Source organism: Mixophyes fleayi, chromosome 2 (assembly GCF_038048845.1).
Source record: "Mixophyes fleayi isolate aMixFle1 chromosome 2, aMixFle1.hap1, whole genome shotgun sequence".
Lineage (NCBI taxonomy): Eukaryota > Metazoa > Chordata > Amphibia > Anura > Limnodynastidae > Mixophyes > Mixophyes fleayi.
Window position 1 is genome coordinate 43,272,605 of NC_134403.1, and position 17,270 is coordinate 43,289,874.

Genomic DNA, 17,270 nt, shown 5'->3' on the forward strand with positions numbered 1-17,270 from the left:
AAAGTTTATACACACTACACAACGGAAACGAGATTGGAACGAAAATATTAAACGGTACGACCAACCAAATGAGGCAACAATCGTCCATTTGGGCAGACTTTCGACCATCGTGTCACTACACACACTGACCCGACTGTTGAACGAGCGGTCGTATGTCGGCTGATTGAGCCGATTATTGGACGAAAACCGTGTAGTGTGTACCCAGCTTTAGAAAGAGTTTTGTGTCTAGTGTCAATAGGGGCAGGTAACCTTTCAGATTGTAAATGGCAGTAACAAGGGCAAGTGATGGGGATTATTGGGGCATTGCACCAGGTATACAGGGCATGATTAAGCAATTGCCCCTAGTTTTCATGTTTTCCTTTTTGAGCCAGTTTAAATAATACATAACATATCAAGGATATGCAGAGGGAAGGTGTGAAATGTTTCAATAGAAGGTGCAAGGAAGAGGTAAGTCATGCCCAGAGCATCTAGACTAAAGATGTTGTATGTGTCACTGCATCAGGATCAGTGGGGTATCATGCAATTTGCACCATAATCCCCCTGTTCTTTCTTTTTGCTTACTTTCTGGTGTTGAAGGGATCAAACAATTTTCCATGGAGATCGAATTGTAGAATGATAGAGTCTCATGGACAGAGGCGCGATTAGGGTGGGGATGTGAGGCATATGCCTTGCCACAGTGACGCAGACTCTATTGGTGGTCAGTACCTTGTTGCTGACACAGGACTCGGCATGACAAACACCATATTGCAGGTACCAGAACTGCTGGCAGAGCCAGTACTAGATAATTATGTAACCACTCATTGGTTACACGATCCACCAACCGCTTTGGTACCTGCAACAGGGTGTTTGCCATACCAAGTTGCCATGGTTCATTGGGGAGGAGTAAATGACAGACTAGTCACTTATTAATAATCAGTCCTGTTACACCCATTCCTCTAGAACTGTATGCCCAATTGAGTACTAGAGGGACATGGCTGAACCAGATAGCTTTGTGGGCATTTTGCTGGTGTCCTTCGTCCAGGTTGGATTAAGGATCCCAAGGTGGGGTGTGACAGTCATGTTGTTTAGGAAGATATACACTTAGGGCTTGATTCATTAAGTAAAAAATTGAGTAAGTAGTCTCCTGGACAAAACCATGTTACAATGCAAGGGGTGCAAATTAGTTTTCTAATTTGCACATAAGTTAAATACTGTCTGTTATTTCATGTAGCGCACAAATACTTGATAGCTTATTTGTACAATCAAAGTTGATATTTGTGTGCTACATGAAAAAACAGACAGTATTTAAGTTATGTGCAAAATAGAAAACTAATTTGCACCCCTTGCATTGTAACATGGTTTTGTCCAGGAGACTACGTACTCAATTTTTTTTACTTCACTTTCCTTGATGAATCAGGCCCTTTTATAGTCACACTCTACCCATCTTCTAAAGGGTATTTCCAGCAGGATAACGCACCATGGCACAAAGTACATGTCCTCTCAAGCTGGTTCCACAAACATGACAATAAGTCCAGTGTACTCCAGTGACCTCCACAGTCACCAGATGTCAATTCAATAGAGCATCTTTGGGATGCGGTGGAACAGGAGATTTGCAGCATGAATGTGCAGCCGACATATCTGCAGTAACTGCGTGATGCTATGATGTCAGCGTGGACCAGAATCTCTAAGGAATGTTTCCAGCAACTTGTTGGATCCATGCCACAAAGAATAAACGCTGTTATGAGGGCAACCAGTACTAGAATGGTGTACCTAATAAAGTGACTACTGAGTGTATAACAGATCAGCAAGAGGGCGTGTTGTAGGGAAAGACGAGGCTACAGCACAGTGTGTGAAGAGAGGTAGAGAAAATGAGGAAAGCAACTGCAAAATTGAGAATTACGAGATGAAGAAGAAACAGCTGTAACTAAAGGACCAGGCGACAGCTTAGAAATAGGTGGGAGAGTGAGTGTCCTACCTCAGCTCTAAACAAAGTTGACCAGTACTTGTGTACTACATGCAAAAGAAACCAATATTTTCCCTGAATGCAAAAAAATGAATGTCTTTGCTTCCCTTGTATCGCAGCAAATTTGCTTCTTTAACCCTCCTCATTATGATAAAGTACAGATTCTAGTAGGTCATCCTAAAGCATCATAATATTGTTACATTGAGTCGAGGGCATTACCATGCCTAAAGGGTTTTTTACAGTTTTCCAGTCACACTACATCTTTATTATCTACTTGCTGCAATTGTGTTTACATTGTCATTGCATTATCATTATTATACTACTATATGTGTATGCTATGCAGTTGTATTATTAGGGGCACCTCTACCTTTATTCCCCTGACACTGTCAGTCACAACATTACAGAAAGAGAGGCTGCAGAAAAGACCACTGTTGTCTTTATGACCAAGCTCTTCTTTCAGCAGTCAATTGTTGCAGAGCCTGACCAGTAGCTGCAACATTGAGGCATTGGAGAAGCAAGTTGGGGACCAAGAAGTGAGATGAGAACTTCATCTCTACTATCTCTCTCCAACACCTTCTCTTCCCTATCTCTACATTCTCCTCCCCTGAGATGGCAGTACCTCATTTTCACCAAACCTTAGCAACAGCCATTGATCAAGTGGCTCCAGCGACACTAAATACTACACGTCGACTTCGATGTCAGCCGTGGCACACTACAGCAACGCAAAATCTTCAAAAACTTTCCCATAAAGCAGAACGTCACTGGCGTAAATCTCGCACCTCTAATGGCTTCTTCACATATACTTCTATCTACCGCTCCTATCGAAATGCTCTGGACACTGCAAAACAAGCATACTTCCAATCTCTTATCTATGCTCAGGCTTATAACCCCAAACGCCTTTCAAAGACATTTAAATCTCTTCTCAATCCTCCCACCCCAAACCCTCCGTCTACTATCAGTGCCCAGGATCTTGCTTCCTATTTCAAGGACAAGATTGATAAGATCAGACTAGAAATGGTATCCTCTTCCTCGACAAGCAATCAGCTCAATTCCTTCCCACCAACCTCTGACACCTTCTCTTCATTTGACCCCACAAATGAAGAAGACATTTCTACTCTCTTCTTATCCTCCTACTCTACCTCCTGTCCTCTTGATCCTATTCCCTCGCAAATTGGTAGATCCCTGTCTCCTGTGCTCATTTCACCTCTTAACTAAAATCTGTAATCTGTAATCTCTACTGGCATCTTTCCATCACTATACAAGCACGCAGTGATTACTCCTATTCTAAAAAGCAAGATTCCGACCTAAAATCTCTCAAATTACCGTGCCCCTCCAAGCTTCTAGAAAGACTTGCCTACACTCGCCTAACACACTTCCTTTCCGCAAACAACCTGTTGGATCCTCTTCAGTCCGGCTTTCGTTCTCAACACTCCACAGAGACTGTGTTGACTAAGGTTGTCAATGATCTGATCACTGCTAAAACTGAACGCCATTACTCCTAATTCTTAAAGGGAAACTTCCCTTTACAAGACAGCGCCGTTTTAAATTTAAGCAGTCATCTCGACGATTTCCGGCGACTTGTACAACCCGGATTATGATACATTTACCCCCTGGTCCTCGATCCAGCCACAAAAATAACAGATTTGCAAATCTCCCTACGTTTGATTTAGATAAGATTAGACGTTTAGCTTTTGATTTAGATTGTCATGTCACTAGATTTGTATTTTATATAATCTACAAATTTAGTTATATATAATAACATTGTATTTTTTCTGTGGTCGTACAGATCAGGAAAACAAAGAGAATAGGACAGATTCTGATTGGGGCATTCTTGTTGCAGTTGTATTTATTGTATTAAAATCATACTTTTATTGAATTTATTAAAACATTCTTTTCTTTATGTTCCAAACTATTAAAGTTTGCCAGCAACATATAAAACAAAAAAATTAAACAATGAAGTTGGTTTGTGCTTTGTATTTACAAAAATAAAATCATTAACACCTCACCCGTTATTGCCTCCTCAATTTATTCCCCTATTAAATTGTAGATTCTTATATCTTGTATAACAATGTATCACCACTTATATGTTAATTGTGATCAGGTCTATTAGCTGGGTTGTTATTTTTTAACCAATATGATCATCATGAACTTGGTAGCAGTTTTTCAGTGGTAGTTACATTGCTCCACAAAGTGATACTACTTGTTAACACGTGGGATTTTTAGGGTATTTATTGTCACTGATTATTCGGTGCAATACACAATATATCAGTTATCAGTCAATTATTATCAACATATTGGAAATGTAATAGCCCTCTCTCACCACTAGGGGGCAAAAAAACTGCTTAATAATATACTTAATTCATCATCATCATTTATTTATATAACGCCAACATATTCCGTAGCGCTTTGCAATTGGGGACAAACATAGTAAACTAATAAACAAACTGGGTAAAACGGACAAAGAGGTGAGCAGGCCCTGCTCGCAAGCTTACAATCTATGTTAATATATCTCTGTCGTTATATAGATATGTTTATTTCAGCATGCAGTATTCTCAAATTTACAAATAGTAGCCCTGATTTATGCAGGCACGTAAATGCTGAGAAAGGCTGTATTTTGCATAAAATGGCTCTGTGCATGCCCAGAAACAAACCATATGCCAGAAAATGCACCAACGCCCATTTCATCTTCAAACACAAAGGATCCTTACTATAGCCTATGATTTTAGGGTAGACTGTACATAAGGCCGTGCCAAGCTCGAGTGCACACATCAGCATCCAATTTAAGCTTTGGGCATCTCTAAAGTACGTGTTTTTGTTGCATCACTTGCACCAGCTACATGTTTGGTGTACGCGCCGATTACTAGTGATGACGATTCCAAATGCAAGATAGGACATGTGTTTGCATTCAGGAGTATCTGTAACAATGTATTTCATGTACATCGACATCAATAACATCCTAATAAATGTAGTTTATGGCGGGGGGGGGGGGGGGTGAAAAAAATAAACTTTTTTTTATTTTTAATGTTTTGTCATTAATTACTATATTACTAACAGCTGACATTAAATGAATAGTTTCTTTTGTTCTGTGCGTTCTTTTGGGACTTTATATTCCACATATGTATTGGACGTATCCTGCAGTTTGTTGCCTGTTAGAGCAGAGCAGAACTAGATCCGCATTCATCAACAAACGTATCTTTACATCCGCTCCTTGTTGAATATGGACGTGCTTATGCCCATTCTATGCCTATTTTATGGAATTGTCACCTGGACGCTTTATCCTTATATTCTGTGATAGACATCTATTGAGTTTGAATTATAAGAACTTTTTGATTGCAAAGTGAAGTCCGAATTTGATGCCACTACACATGCACGATAGGGCGTCAACCAAGCCTCAAGTTTAATGAGATCTATCCTATGTTTGGAGTGAATAGGAGCCACGTGGTGGGCATCAACTCTCGATTTCAATATTGATCCACACAGCTGATCGAAATCTAAGTGTCAGGCGCCGTCTCCGCACTGATCCTTGTGCGAGAGGTGATCGCATGTCCTGCTGCCCGGCGCAGTAACCCGAACTTCCGGGTTACTGCACATGCATGCACCTGGAAGAGGGATCCACCCCTGTGTGACATTTAGAATTATTGTTGTCATCCTCTATCCATACAATACTATTTTATGTCTGCATGTTTTGAAGTGTTCCATCACCTTGAGGAATATCTTCATCTATCGTGAGGAACATTTATTACATCTTGTTCTTGAACAATTAGCGCTATAAGGTATATTATTTACTTATTATGCACCAGCTACATATTTGGCGTAAGCGCCGATTACTAGTGATGACGGTTGCAAATGCAAGATAGAACGTGTTTGCAATCAGGAGCATCTGTAAAAATGTATTTTATGTACATAGATATCAAAAACATCCCAATAAATGTAGTTTATGGGGGGGTGTCAGGATTCACTAGGATGAGTGGAATCCTTCTGTTCTGCCTGGGATTGATGGTACTTCACCCAGAGGCGCGGAATCTAACAACGTGGAAGGTTTTCACCAGAGGTTCCCGCAAGGGAATTTGGGCCTGGCAACTTCCACCCTGCAGGTCGCGGCCCTCTACGGGAGTTCCCAGTGAGCAGCGCTAGTGAACCGAGTACAAAGGAGAATGTAGGCAATAGACAAATGAGTAGGAGTACTGAGTGATGCTCAGTGATAGTCCACAGAGAGATAATAGGTGATATGCAGCAGCACACTTGGAGAGATGGTAGCGATGTTCTGCAGGAGTTACCACTAACGAGTGGAGCAGGTAATAGGTGATTGCAGCAGCACACTTGGAGAGATAACAGCGATGATCTGCAGGAGTTACCACTAACGAGTGGAGCAGGTAATAGGTGATTGCAGCAGCAGAGTGCATGATCTGCTTCCAGGCCAGGAGTCTGACGAGAAGAACCAGCACTGAGAGGAGCCTTATAAACGAGAGGTAACCAATGGATGAGCGGGACAGGTAAACACAGGTGAGATGATCACCTGCGCATGTGCAGAGCTGATTTCCGGCCTGACAGCCGGGGAAGAAGCAGGGAATGAGGAATGAATGGTTACTGGGTGGCAGCCGTGAGTGAGCGGCGTGTGACAGTACCTCCCCCTTTAAAGGTGGTCACCGAACACCTAGGAACTAAGGGTGTGCACCGGCCACTTTTAGTGTTTTGGGTTTTGGGTTCTGATTAGCTTGAGGCTTTGGGTTCCGATTTGTTTTGCCAAAACATCCGACGAAAGGTTTTGGTTCTGATTTATTTTTAAAAAAGCATAAAAAGTGCTAAAAAACCAGTTTTGTGGGGGTTTTTTCCACTCCTACGCTATTATTAACCTCAATAACATTCAATAACAATCATTTCCACTAATTTCCAGTCTATTCTGAACACCTCACAATATTGTTTTTAGGCCAAAAGGTTGCACCGAGGTAGCTTGAGCACATAATGCCAAAAAAAGAGGTACAAGATGGAATTGTTCTGGGCCCTCCCTCCCACCCCTTGCGAGATTCGACGTGAGACTTGGACGACAGAGCCTCATTTTCAATTTTTTGCCCGCCGTAAATATCCGAACAGTGCTCGGATCCCGTTCGGATCCGCACTGTTCGGGTGTGCTCGGATTAGCGGAATCCGAGCCCGCTCATCTCTACTAGGAACAGGTTTCTTGGGAAATTTAGAATGATAGTTTTTCAGTAATAACGGTGCTTTGACGTCAGAGGAACGCACCCTTCCAGTCCACAAGGTATTTGATCCAGTCCTTACACTTCTTGGAGTCCAGAATCTGATCTCAAATTCATCAGATTGCTGAAGCTCGGGAGGGCGAGACGGAGTCACATGAGATGAGAAGCAATTGATGATGAGAGGTCTTAATAGAGAAATGTGGAAAGCATTAGAAATGCGAAGAGCAGAGGGTAGCTGAAGCTTGAAACAAACTGGGGTGATTACCCGAGAAATCTTGTACGGATCAAGGTGCCGGGGAGTAAATTTCATACATGGTACTTTCAGCCGGATGTTCTTGGTAGAAAGCCATACTCTGTCTCCAACTTTCAGGGGAGGAGCAGCCCTGCGCTTCTTGTCAGCAAAAAGCTTGTAGCAAGTAGAGGATTTTTTAAACTGCGCATCTGAGACCATGTGGAAAGGAAGTCCTTACGTAGATCATTAACTGCAGGGACCTGAGTGGGTGGTAGTGCTGATAATTCTGGAATGAGAGGGTGTCCTCCATATACAATAAAGAACGGAGTGGCAGAGGTGGATTCATGAAAGGCGTTATTGTGAACAAATTCGGCCCATGGAAACATATCAACCCAATTATCCTGATTAGCAGAGGAGAAGATCCTGAGAAATGTTTCCAGATCTTGATTAACCCTCTCGGTTTGGCCGTTGGTTTGTGGATGGTAGGAGGAGGAAAATTTTAAGCGAATGCCCAGGAAATGACACAGATCTCCACAATTTTTATACGAATTGGACTCCGCGCCTCAGAGACGATCTCCATGGGACAACCATGTAAGTGAAAAATTTCTTTTTAATGAAGTGTTGTGCCAATACTGCTGAAGAGGGTAAGCCAACCAAGGGGGCGAAATGTGCCATCTTAGAAAATCGGTTCACAATCACCCAGATGGTGTTACATTTTTTGCTAGTGAGTACGTCCGTGATGAAATCCATGGATATATGAGTCCATGGTTTAGTGGGCAACGGAAGAGGATGGAGAAGACCCAGTAGAGGTTGACAAGGAGATTTGTGTTGGGCACACACAGCGCAAGTGGCTACAAACTCTTTGACTTCGAACTGGTATTTAGGCCACAAGTACTGGCGAGAAATCAATTCACAGGTCTTACAAATCCCTAGATGTCCAGAAAAACGTGAAGCATGGAACCATGTGAGAAGTCTTTTTCGCAAATAGGGAGGAACAAACGTTTTCCCCGGAGGAGGAGTAGAGAGAGCGTAGTCGCTTGGAGGCATTTAGGGTCCAAGATGAGACGTTCAAGAAAGTCCTCAGGTTCAGCATTCTCAAAGGCTCGAGACAAAGCATCAGCTTTTTTATTTTTAAGCCCTGGTTTGAAGGTCACATGAAGATCGAAACGTGAGAAAAACAATGACCACTGTGCTTGACGGGAATGTAGGCACTGAGCAGACTGGAGGTAGAGAAGGTTTTTATGATCTGTAAATACTGTGACAGGGTGATGAGCCCCCTCCAGAAGATAGCGCCATTCGCATAGAGCTAATTTATTAGCTAGCAGCTCCTTGTCACCTATGGTGTACTTCCTCTCAGCAGGAAAAAATGTCAGAGAATAGAAAGCACAGGGGTGACATTTGCTTGTCCAGATAACAGGGATATGATGTAGGCGACTTTGGACCTAGAGGTAGGAAATTTGTGCGTAAGGAGCTCAAATTGAATTGAACATTGGTTCGGAAATCCCCATTAAATTTGGAAGGAGTAGGGAGGCGTAACGTGGAGGAAGCAAGAGATGCCTCGATTACAAGAGGCTGAGTCGGAGCTTGAACTACTGCTGACGGTGGAGGAGTTACTTGAAGGACGTCCAATCGGGTGGCCTGAGATTGCAAACACTGTAATACTTGCACTTGTACCGTATCTTGCCGTTCTAACCTTCCAACGAGATGTTGGAGTAGATCTTTAGCTGAAGGTTCTCTATCAGAATCCGTCATGGCTGCTTCTTACTGTCAGGATTCACTAGGATGAGTGGGATCCTTCTGTTCTGCCTGGGATTGATGGTACTTCACCCAGAGGCGCTGAATCTAACAAAGTGGAAGGTTTTCACCAGAGGTTCCCGCAAGGGAATTTGGGCTTAGCAGCTTCAGGCTACCGGGTGGCAGCCGTGGGTGAACGGCGTGTGACGGGGGGGTGTGAAAAAAAATAAACTTTTTTTTATTTTTTAATGTTTTGTCATTAATTACTATATTACTAACAGGTGACATTAATTGAATAGTTTCTTTTGTTCTGTGCGTTCTTCTAGGACTTTATATTTCACATATGTATTGGATGTATCCTGCAGTGTACTGTTTGTTAGAGCAGAGCAGAACTAGACCCGCATTCATCAACAGACGTAACTTTACATCCACTCCTTGTTGAATATGGACATGCGTATGCCCATTTTATGCACATTTAAAAATGCACAATATGTTTATTTTGCGTGCCTTAATGAATCAGGCCAAGTATGATCATAAGGTTTTGCTAATTTTAAGATTGCAGGTATACTCTCTCGTATATGCTTGACAAATATGGTAAATTACCAGTTATAAGAAACCCCTATCACTAATAAGGAACAGTGTACTGAACACTGTGCTGCAGCATAAAAATAATATTTTAGTCCTCTGGATGATTGTTACTAGATCTGTATGCACACAAGTTCCATAGCAAGTTTTTAATAGCATTAAAAATGCAATTAAGACACCAGTGGGTATGTGGCCTAAGCATAGCGGAGACTAACATAAAAAGGAGTTTGGGGCCTGGCCTGGACAGGGAGGCTGAAGCAGATGTGTGGTGTTTGTGTTCCTCTCACCCTGCCAAATTTGTCCTTATTGTGGGCATACAAGTGTTAAACAGTCCTCTACTCTACCCCTGCACCCACCAAGCAGTCATCCTTCACTGCAGACAGCCGACCTCCATTTTCTGCAGTGCGGCCTACACTCCTCTGATCATGTCAGGAAGACGGATTTGCTCCTTGTCCCCCACATGTGCTCAGTACATCTCTACTATCATTGGGAGCAACGGATCCACGTAGCTGAAGATACCACCTCCCTGCCTTTACCACAGTGGCCCCATAGCCCTTTACACATGGTCTATACATGCTGATTTGTCCTGATTTTGTACATGAGCTGTATTACTTTTTTATGGTGACTGCAATCTTCTCTACAGCTCACCTCCTGCAATTTTCTATTGCCTCCACTAGAGGGCCTCATAGCCCTGACTAACCAACCTCTCAATTCAGGAAATAAAACGGATAATTGTTTCATGCTTTAAATAACTTATCCTCTTATTATGGGGGTGGAGGGTTTCCTATCTACATGATATAAAATGATTCTCTGCATCTCCTGTGATGTGAGCCCCCTTTTTGCATTTGTTTTCGTTTCTTCTTCCTGCCTACTAGAGAACACAAGTAAATCTCTGTTCACTTCAATCTACTTATAAATATAACTGGTGCTCTACCTCTCTGAAGTACTTGGACATTCACATACCCTCAAACATTTCAAATGTCATAGACTGTAACTTTTTACCATTACTGTAACAGTTTGAGACGTTAAATCATGGGCAATTATGAGGTCTCATGGGTAGGACCCATTGCCGCTGTGAAGATGATGCTCTTTCCAAAGATTTTGTACTTGCTCTGATCTGTCCCATACATGGTCCCAGAAAAACTAATCAATACGTTTTACAACATATCATTAAAATTTATTTGGAGAGGTAAATGCCCAAGACAGGTGTAGAGGTGGTACTGTTCACCTAACCAGGACATGCATAATAATGGTGTTAGCCTACGGTATATACTGCAGTGTTTAATGTGCTGACATTTATCTGTCCCTGGAATTAACGAGTTTCTTATTGGAGATCCTGTTCCGGTGTCTCTCGTTCCTTATTGCTCCAAGAAATTCACTCACATTATCCCCTGCGTGACTCTCTCCTTTCCTCCTGTCAGTCTCTATCCCTTTCTCTCATGTATATTCTCGCTCTCTCTGTCATTATCAGTTGGTCTATCTCCTTAGGTATTATCAGTCTTTACAGCGTTTTTCTCTCCTTTCATATACTCTTAACTCTGGCTATTACTTCTCTCCCTAACCTCAGTTCTCTTCCTTATATCTGGCTGTCCCCAGTCTCTGATCTCTCCTTTCTTATTAAAATTAGTACTCACTAACTTTGTTTCTTTTCTTATGCTTACTGTTCTCCTTTATCACACTTCTTTTGTCTAATATATTAAATGTTTTATTTTTACCCCCAACTTGTCTCTTTATTCTGTGTTATTCCTCATTCTATTACATACATTTCTGCACTCCCCCTCTCTCTCACTGATTCCCATTATTGACTTCTTCCTTTCCCTGCCTATCAGTATTCCCTCTGACTTCTCAAATTCCCCTCATCTCTTTGTCTTCAGCTGCCCCAATACTCAGAGATGACATTGCGTATATGGCTATCCGGGGAGGGGGGGGATGTTGCCTCTCAGGACATTCAAGCACACCCGGAACCTGTCCAGATATGTTCACTGCCCCTTTTGCATAACTGGAAGGGAAACAGCTCAGCATATATTTTGGGACTGCCGCATTGCACAGACTCTATTGGATGCCTTGGAACACGACCTTAAGAACAGAGTGCCCAGAACTTGTCTTTTATACCATTCGGTATTTAATGGACTATATCCAGGGACCCAAACTATTGTGACAATCCAGGCAGCCTTATGAACTGTATTAAGGATGCTATATGGCTTGCCAGGAATCGCCTAATTTTGAAAAGGGAGAAGACCACCATCCAGGACTGTCGCAGGCTGATCCAGGGCCATCTAAGAGACTATAACACCATTGACAGTCCTGAGGAAGATGATTGATTGTTATCACCCTCTTTTTCTCCCCCCATGTGTCTGTTTTTCCAATAAAGCTTTAGGCTTGTGTCTCCACTCCCTTACCCTCTCCAACCCATTATCCCCATCACTGTTTGAGGTTTTGTTGTAATCTCTTGCCTTAATTTATGCACCCTCCCCTATATTTGGGTCTGTCTCTCAATAAAGCTTTGGGCCTTTGATCTCTCCCCCTACCCCGCTCTCCTACCTTCCCCCTCACAACCATTGCTTGGTTGAAACTGTTGTGTTGTTTAAGTTTTGCATGGTTAGTGCAGTACTTGATCTATAGTGTAGGATGTCAAATCTTGTACCTTATGTCATGTATTGTGCTAAAAAGTATATATGATTATGTTTCTCACTGTATTGTGTTTACAGCTGCGCTGCGACGCAGTACACGTAAATGTACTGTATTGTATGTTTTTTGTACATTTATACAAAATAAAGATACAGCGGCGAAGTGGTTACGATTCTGCCACACAGCACTGGGGTCATGAGTTAAAATTCCCGACCATGGCCTTATCTGTGTGGAGTTTGTATGTTCTCCCCGTGTTTGCGTGGGGTTCCCCTGGGTGCTCCGGTTTCCTCCCACACTACAAAAACATACTGGTAGGTTAATTGGTTGCTATCAAAATTGACCCTAGTCTCTCTGTCTGTCTGTCTCTCTGTGTGTGTTAGGGAATTTAGACTGTAAGCTCCAATGGGGCTGGGACTGATGCGAGTGAGTTCTCTGTACAGAGCTGCTGAATCAGTGGCGCTATATAAGAAAATAATGATGATGATGATGATACTTTTTCAATCAAAAAAATACTCAGAGATGACACACCTCAACACACAGTCCATTCCCTCAGCAAAAATACTTTCAGGGGCATATTTAAATAGCTTTAGAGTGCCCCGGAACGGTCGAGACACTCCACAGCAAGGTTGAGATACCGTAGTACTGAAAAACTGGCACAACCGTACATTTCGGCTAGTTGGATATGCCCCTTTAGGCCCATCCAAAACTATCCGTTTCCTCATTGGCTGCAGTTGGGAGTGGCCGGAAGCTCGCTCATCCCACGTAATTCGACCTTCATTTCTCTGCAGACATGAGCCGCACAGCAGTATACACACACACACACACACATCGAAATCAATTCCTATTGGTCCTTACAATAAACAATCATCAATTATACATTAATAAAGCACAATTTAGCTTTCTACATAGGCTTTCCTGAAGATTTCCTTATTGATTTTTATTTTTTTAAATAGTTTTAGATGAAAATAAACATCCCAGAATCCATTTTGTTAGATGTATTTATTTGTAGAAAAGCACACATACATTTTTTAAACCAATAATTTACCTGCATGGACAAAATTTCCTAAACACAAATTATAAAATGAGAGAATGATTTAGAAATTGCACCAAATCGAGCAAAAGCATTACATTTTTTTCATCAAACAATTGCTCCAGACATAAGGGTCATTCATGAAAGGTAAAATCTGCTGGCATGCAACTTAAGTGTGCAAAGTGCCCGACTGTCCGGTCACGCTTACTTCAATCTTTGGAGACACCCCCTAAAATTGATCTGCACCTACTTTTGCAGGTTGTCAGGAAAATGTACATGGTGGGAACAGTAGAAACTCACCTTCCACTTTCTCAATTGGTTTAGACTTTTATGGTTTTCTCACACTGCTTGGATTAACTTCATCTGTTTAATCATGATAGTAAGGGGACATCAGGGCTGTCTTTATTATGTGTAATGTTCGTGTGTTTGTTGAAATGCGCCTACAAATGCAGTACAACAAGAAGGTGCAAGGTGTATCCTATTATCAGTATAGGGGCATGAACTGACCTCTGGGGGTCTTAGAGGAGGAAGAAACCTCAAGCCTTTTCAGGGGTGGACATAGCAAAGTGCACACCCACACCCCTTTATCTTAGGTAAGATAGTCCAGTCACACAAAATGAAATTTAGTTTCTGCACTGCCATACTAGGTGCACTTGTCTAGTCTGAACATAGCCAGGAACACCCGTAATACGCCCATTAGCCAGTGCAGACATATGCACCACGGATACAACTTCTCAGCTCAAGTCCGTCCACTTCCCTGTAAAACCATGTAAAGAAGTAGGTGCATGACCGCACAAAAGAGCATTGGCACAGCGGTCTTACAATTCTGCGGTTCATAAATGACTCAGAAGTATATTTACTATGCGGCGGTTCTGTAGAAGCGCCAATTCGTGGCGCTTTTAAGTCATTTTTTAAACCGGCAATTTTATTAAAGATAAAGCCCATTGGCTTTTTTGATGTTTTGTGTCACCGTCTACCCCAGGAGATGGCTATCCCGCTACCTAGGATTGTCACAATATATATCAATATATCACTGTATACATGTTTTTGTCGAAAAAGGTAAAAAGTGAAATGTTCTTGAAACAACTATTCTGATATCTATGATCTGCTAACTTTTAATATGCTGTGCATAAGCAATAAAATATCTTTACTATAGGGTGCTGCCTGTGCACCTCTGAGGTAACTCGATCCCAAGCACCAGACAAAAGCAACATCGGGTAGTTCAAAAACAAAAAGGTGAATATTCTTGAGTGATCTGGTTAAAATAGACCTCAACCCCAATTCAATACGTGAAACACTTAAAATTGCGGTCCACAAGAAAGTGGAATGAGGTGGAGTAGATCTGCCAAGAGAAATAGGTGATCATCCCTAATCAGTGTAGAAACCTGGAAGACCCAAAGTTACGACAAAAGGTGGCTCTACCAAATATTAACTCATGGGCCTAGATTTACTAAACTGCAGGTTTGAAAAAGTGGAGATGTTGCCTATAGCAACCAATCAGATTTTAGCTGTCATTTTGTAGAATGTACTAAATAAATGATAACTAGAATCTGATTGGTTGCTATAGGCAACATCTTCACTTTTTCAAACCCGCAATTTAGTAAAAATACCCCATGGAGTCTAAATACTTGTGCAAGCAGCAAATTACTGTTTTTAACTTTATTTAAAACCTGCTATATAATTCTGTGTTACAAAATCAGATTTGGGTTAAAATGTTGATTGGGGAAAAAAATGCATAAAATATGATTTGCACTTCTGCTAAACTTATAAAGGCTTCAAAGGGTCTACATACGTAGGATGCTTTGTTTTACGGGCAATGTATGTATGAAAACAGTTTGAGAATCACAGACCTAGATATACTTATACATTTTATATTAAATTATATATGTTTGCCAATATTTGTGACATATGTAATTTTCCATAATGTCAGATTATGTTAGGACAGTTATAAAAATGTAATTCTTCATCACCTAAACTGGTTATAGCGTTCCAGCAAACACAATAAAAAGACAGAATAAGATTACATAGGTATTAATGACGTATAGCTGGGTAAAGATCAGAGGTAGCAGACACGGGCTCCTTGCCCAATAACTGGCGAGTTGCATGATCCCAATCTCTCCCCAAACCAAGTCGGTTACAGATGCCCGGGTATTGTCGGTCAGTTTTTACTGCCCACTCAATGGCTTTTTTAATGCTTGGATAGGACAGACTGTAGAAAGAAAGAGACAAGTGTTAGAAAACAATGCAGGACATAAACAGTCCATGTATATACTTTGCAATAAGGGGTATGGGAGCTGTTATTTGGAATACTTGTCCGTCAGCGGTTTCCATAGTTTGGAGCACCACACTCTTCCTCTATATGGTTGGCTAGAGAGAGAAGTGATCACACTAGTGGACCATAATTATGTAAATGTACACAATTGTTATGGACCCAGAAAATAATGTAAACTGTTTTAAGCCGCAACTACAGACACCCAGTTGTTTCTTGATCTTCACTCTGATGCCAACTATTAGTATGTTATATCCCTGTGTTGAAAGCCTTTCTGCTTACAAGGGAAAAGATAAATGAACTTGTCCATTGGCCTAGTATATTCTATCCGTAATTGGGTGCCTCAGCCCGGTCTACTACAAATCCAAAACTGGCCACACTGCTCACCTCCTAGGATTGGTCGTTCAAGTGCCTATTACAATTTATGGCACAGGTAGAAAATGCTTTTGGCTCTCAATAAGAAGGACTTGCAGCCCATTTTGTTGTGTAACATCAGTACCTTCTTCTTCTATAACTTGTTGGAAACCTCCATAATAGAGCCATAGGGCTAGATTTACTAAGCTGCGGGTTTGAAAAAGTGGGGATGTTGCCTATAGCAACCAATCAGATTCTAGGGGCTAGATTTACTATCAGGCGTGTTTGTAAAGCCGCCGACTTTCGGCGGGTTTGCCGGCGGTTTAGCCATCGCCGGATTTACTAACGCTAAACCCGCCATCCAAACGGCCAGAAATGATGTTTTCAAACCCGCCTCTGTATAAAGCGCCGTGACGGTTTCAACAATGCTCCACATACAAACAGCCGGATTTACTATTAGGGGGTTTATAAAGGCGCCGGAAAACCGCCATTCAAAAGACCAAAATGAAAGCGCTGCTTGTGAGCGGCGAGATTGTTCAAACAGTGTGCTGTTTGAGGTATTTGGTCAATCTGAACAGAAGGGAAAGGGCCATTTCATGTGCAAAGTTTGTCCCTTTGGGATTGTATATGTTAAAAGGCCAGTGTCTTGTAATGGCAGTGTAATTTGGGTTTCTTTTTCTCTTCTGTTTTCCCACGATGCAATTTTTTTACTAAGTTCAACATTTGTTTAATATTGCAACAAATCCCTTAACAGAGTGTAAAAGCAATTTTAACTGTACTCAATAAAGAATGGGTTTCTGGCTGATGACTCCTCTGCTGCATCCTCACACATCTGCACAGCACAAATTCAGGCACAAACCCACTAGTAGAGGTGTGTTATAGCGTACATTTGTACTTTGGTAAACCAGGTTCAGCTTACTAGAATAATCTGGTGGGGTGGTTATGTATGCACCTGAAAAGGGGTCTGATATTATCCTGGCTGGCTGTTTTATACATAATCTAGCATTACATCAATTTACCCCACCGATTAGTGCAGTACACACTGAAGCAGAAGGGGTCTGTGTCACATCTGGTGATGTGCAGAGCACAGAGGGCGGAAGGCAGATTAGAGTCCGTCTCATTACAAACTACTACACAATAGGAAAAACATTTATTTCTCTAAAATGTGTTTGATGTGAGTGCAATGTTTGTGACAGTCAGAGGGCAATGTGTAAATGATTTGAGTGCCTAGTTTTTTAAAACATCACTATACTCTTGTTTAATTAGCAGAAAATAAACACTGACACCATAGAAATTTAACT

At 41.6% G+C, this 17,270-nt stretch overlaps 1 protein-coding gene across 4 annotated transcripts in view; it reads right to left on the minus strand.

Moving 5' to 3' along the window:
- Nucleotides 1-13,309: 13,309 nt before the first annotated feature.
- Nucleotides 13,310-17,270, minus strand: part of LOC142140899 (protein mono-ADP-ribosyltransferase PARP4-like) — a 219,748-nt gene continuing 215,787 nt past the window's right edge. For all 4 annotated transcript variants that reach the window (XM_075198874.1, XM_075198875.1, XM_075198873.1 and 1 more), the window contains one exon: nucleotides 13,310-15,555. In XM_075198874.1, coding sequence (XP_075054975.1) covers nucleotides 15,378-15,555 — 178 coding nt within the window. In that variant the 3' untranslated portion in view covers nucleotides 13,310-15,377. The remainder of the gene's footprint in view (nucleotides 15,556-17,270) is intronic.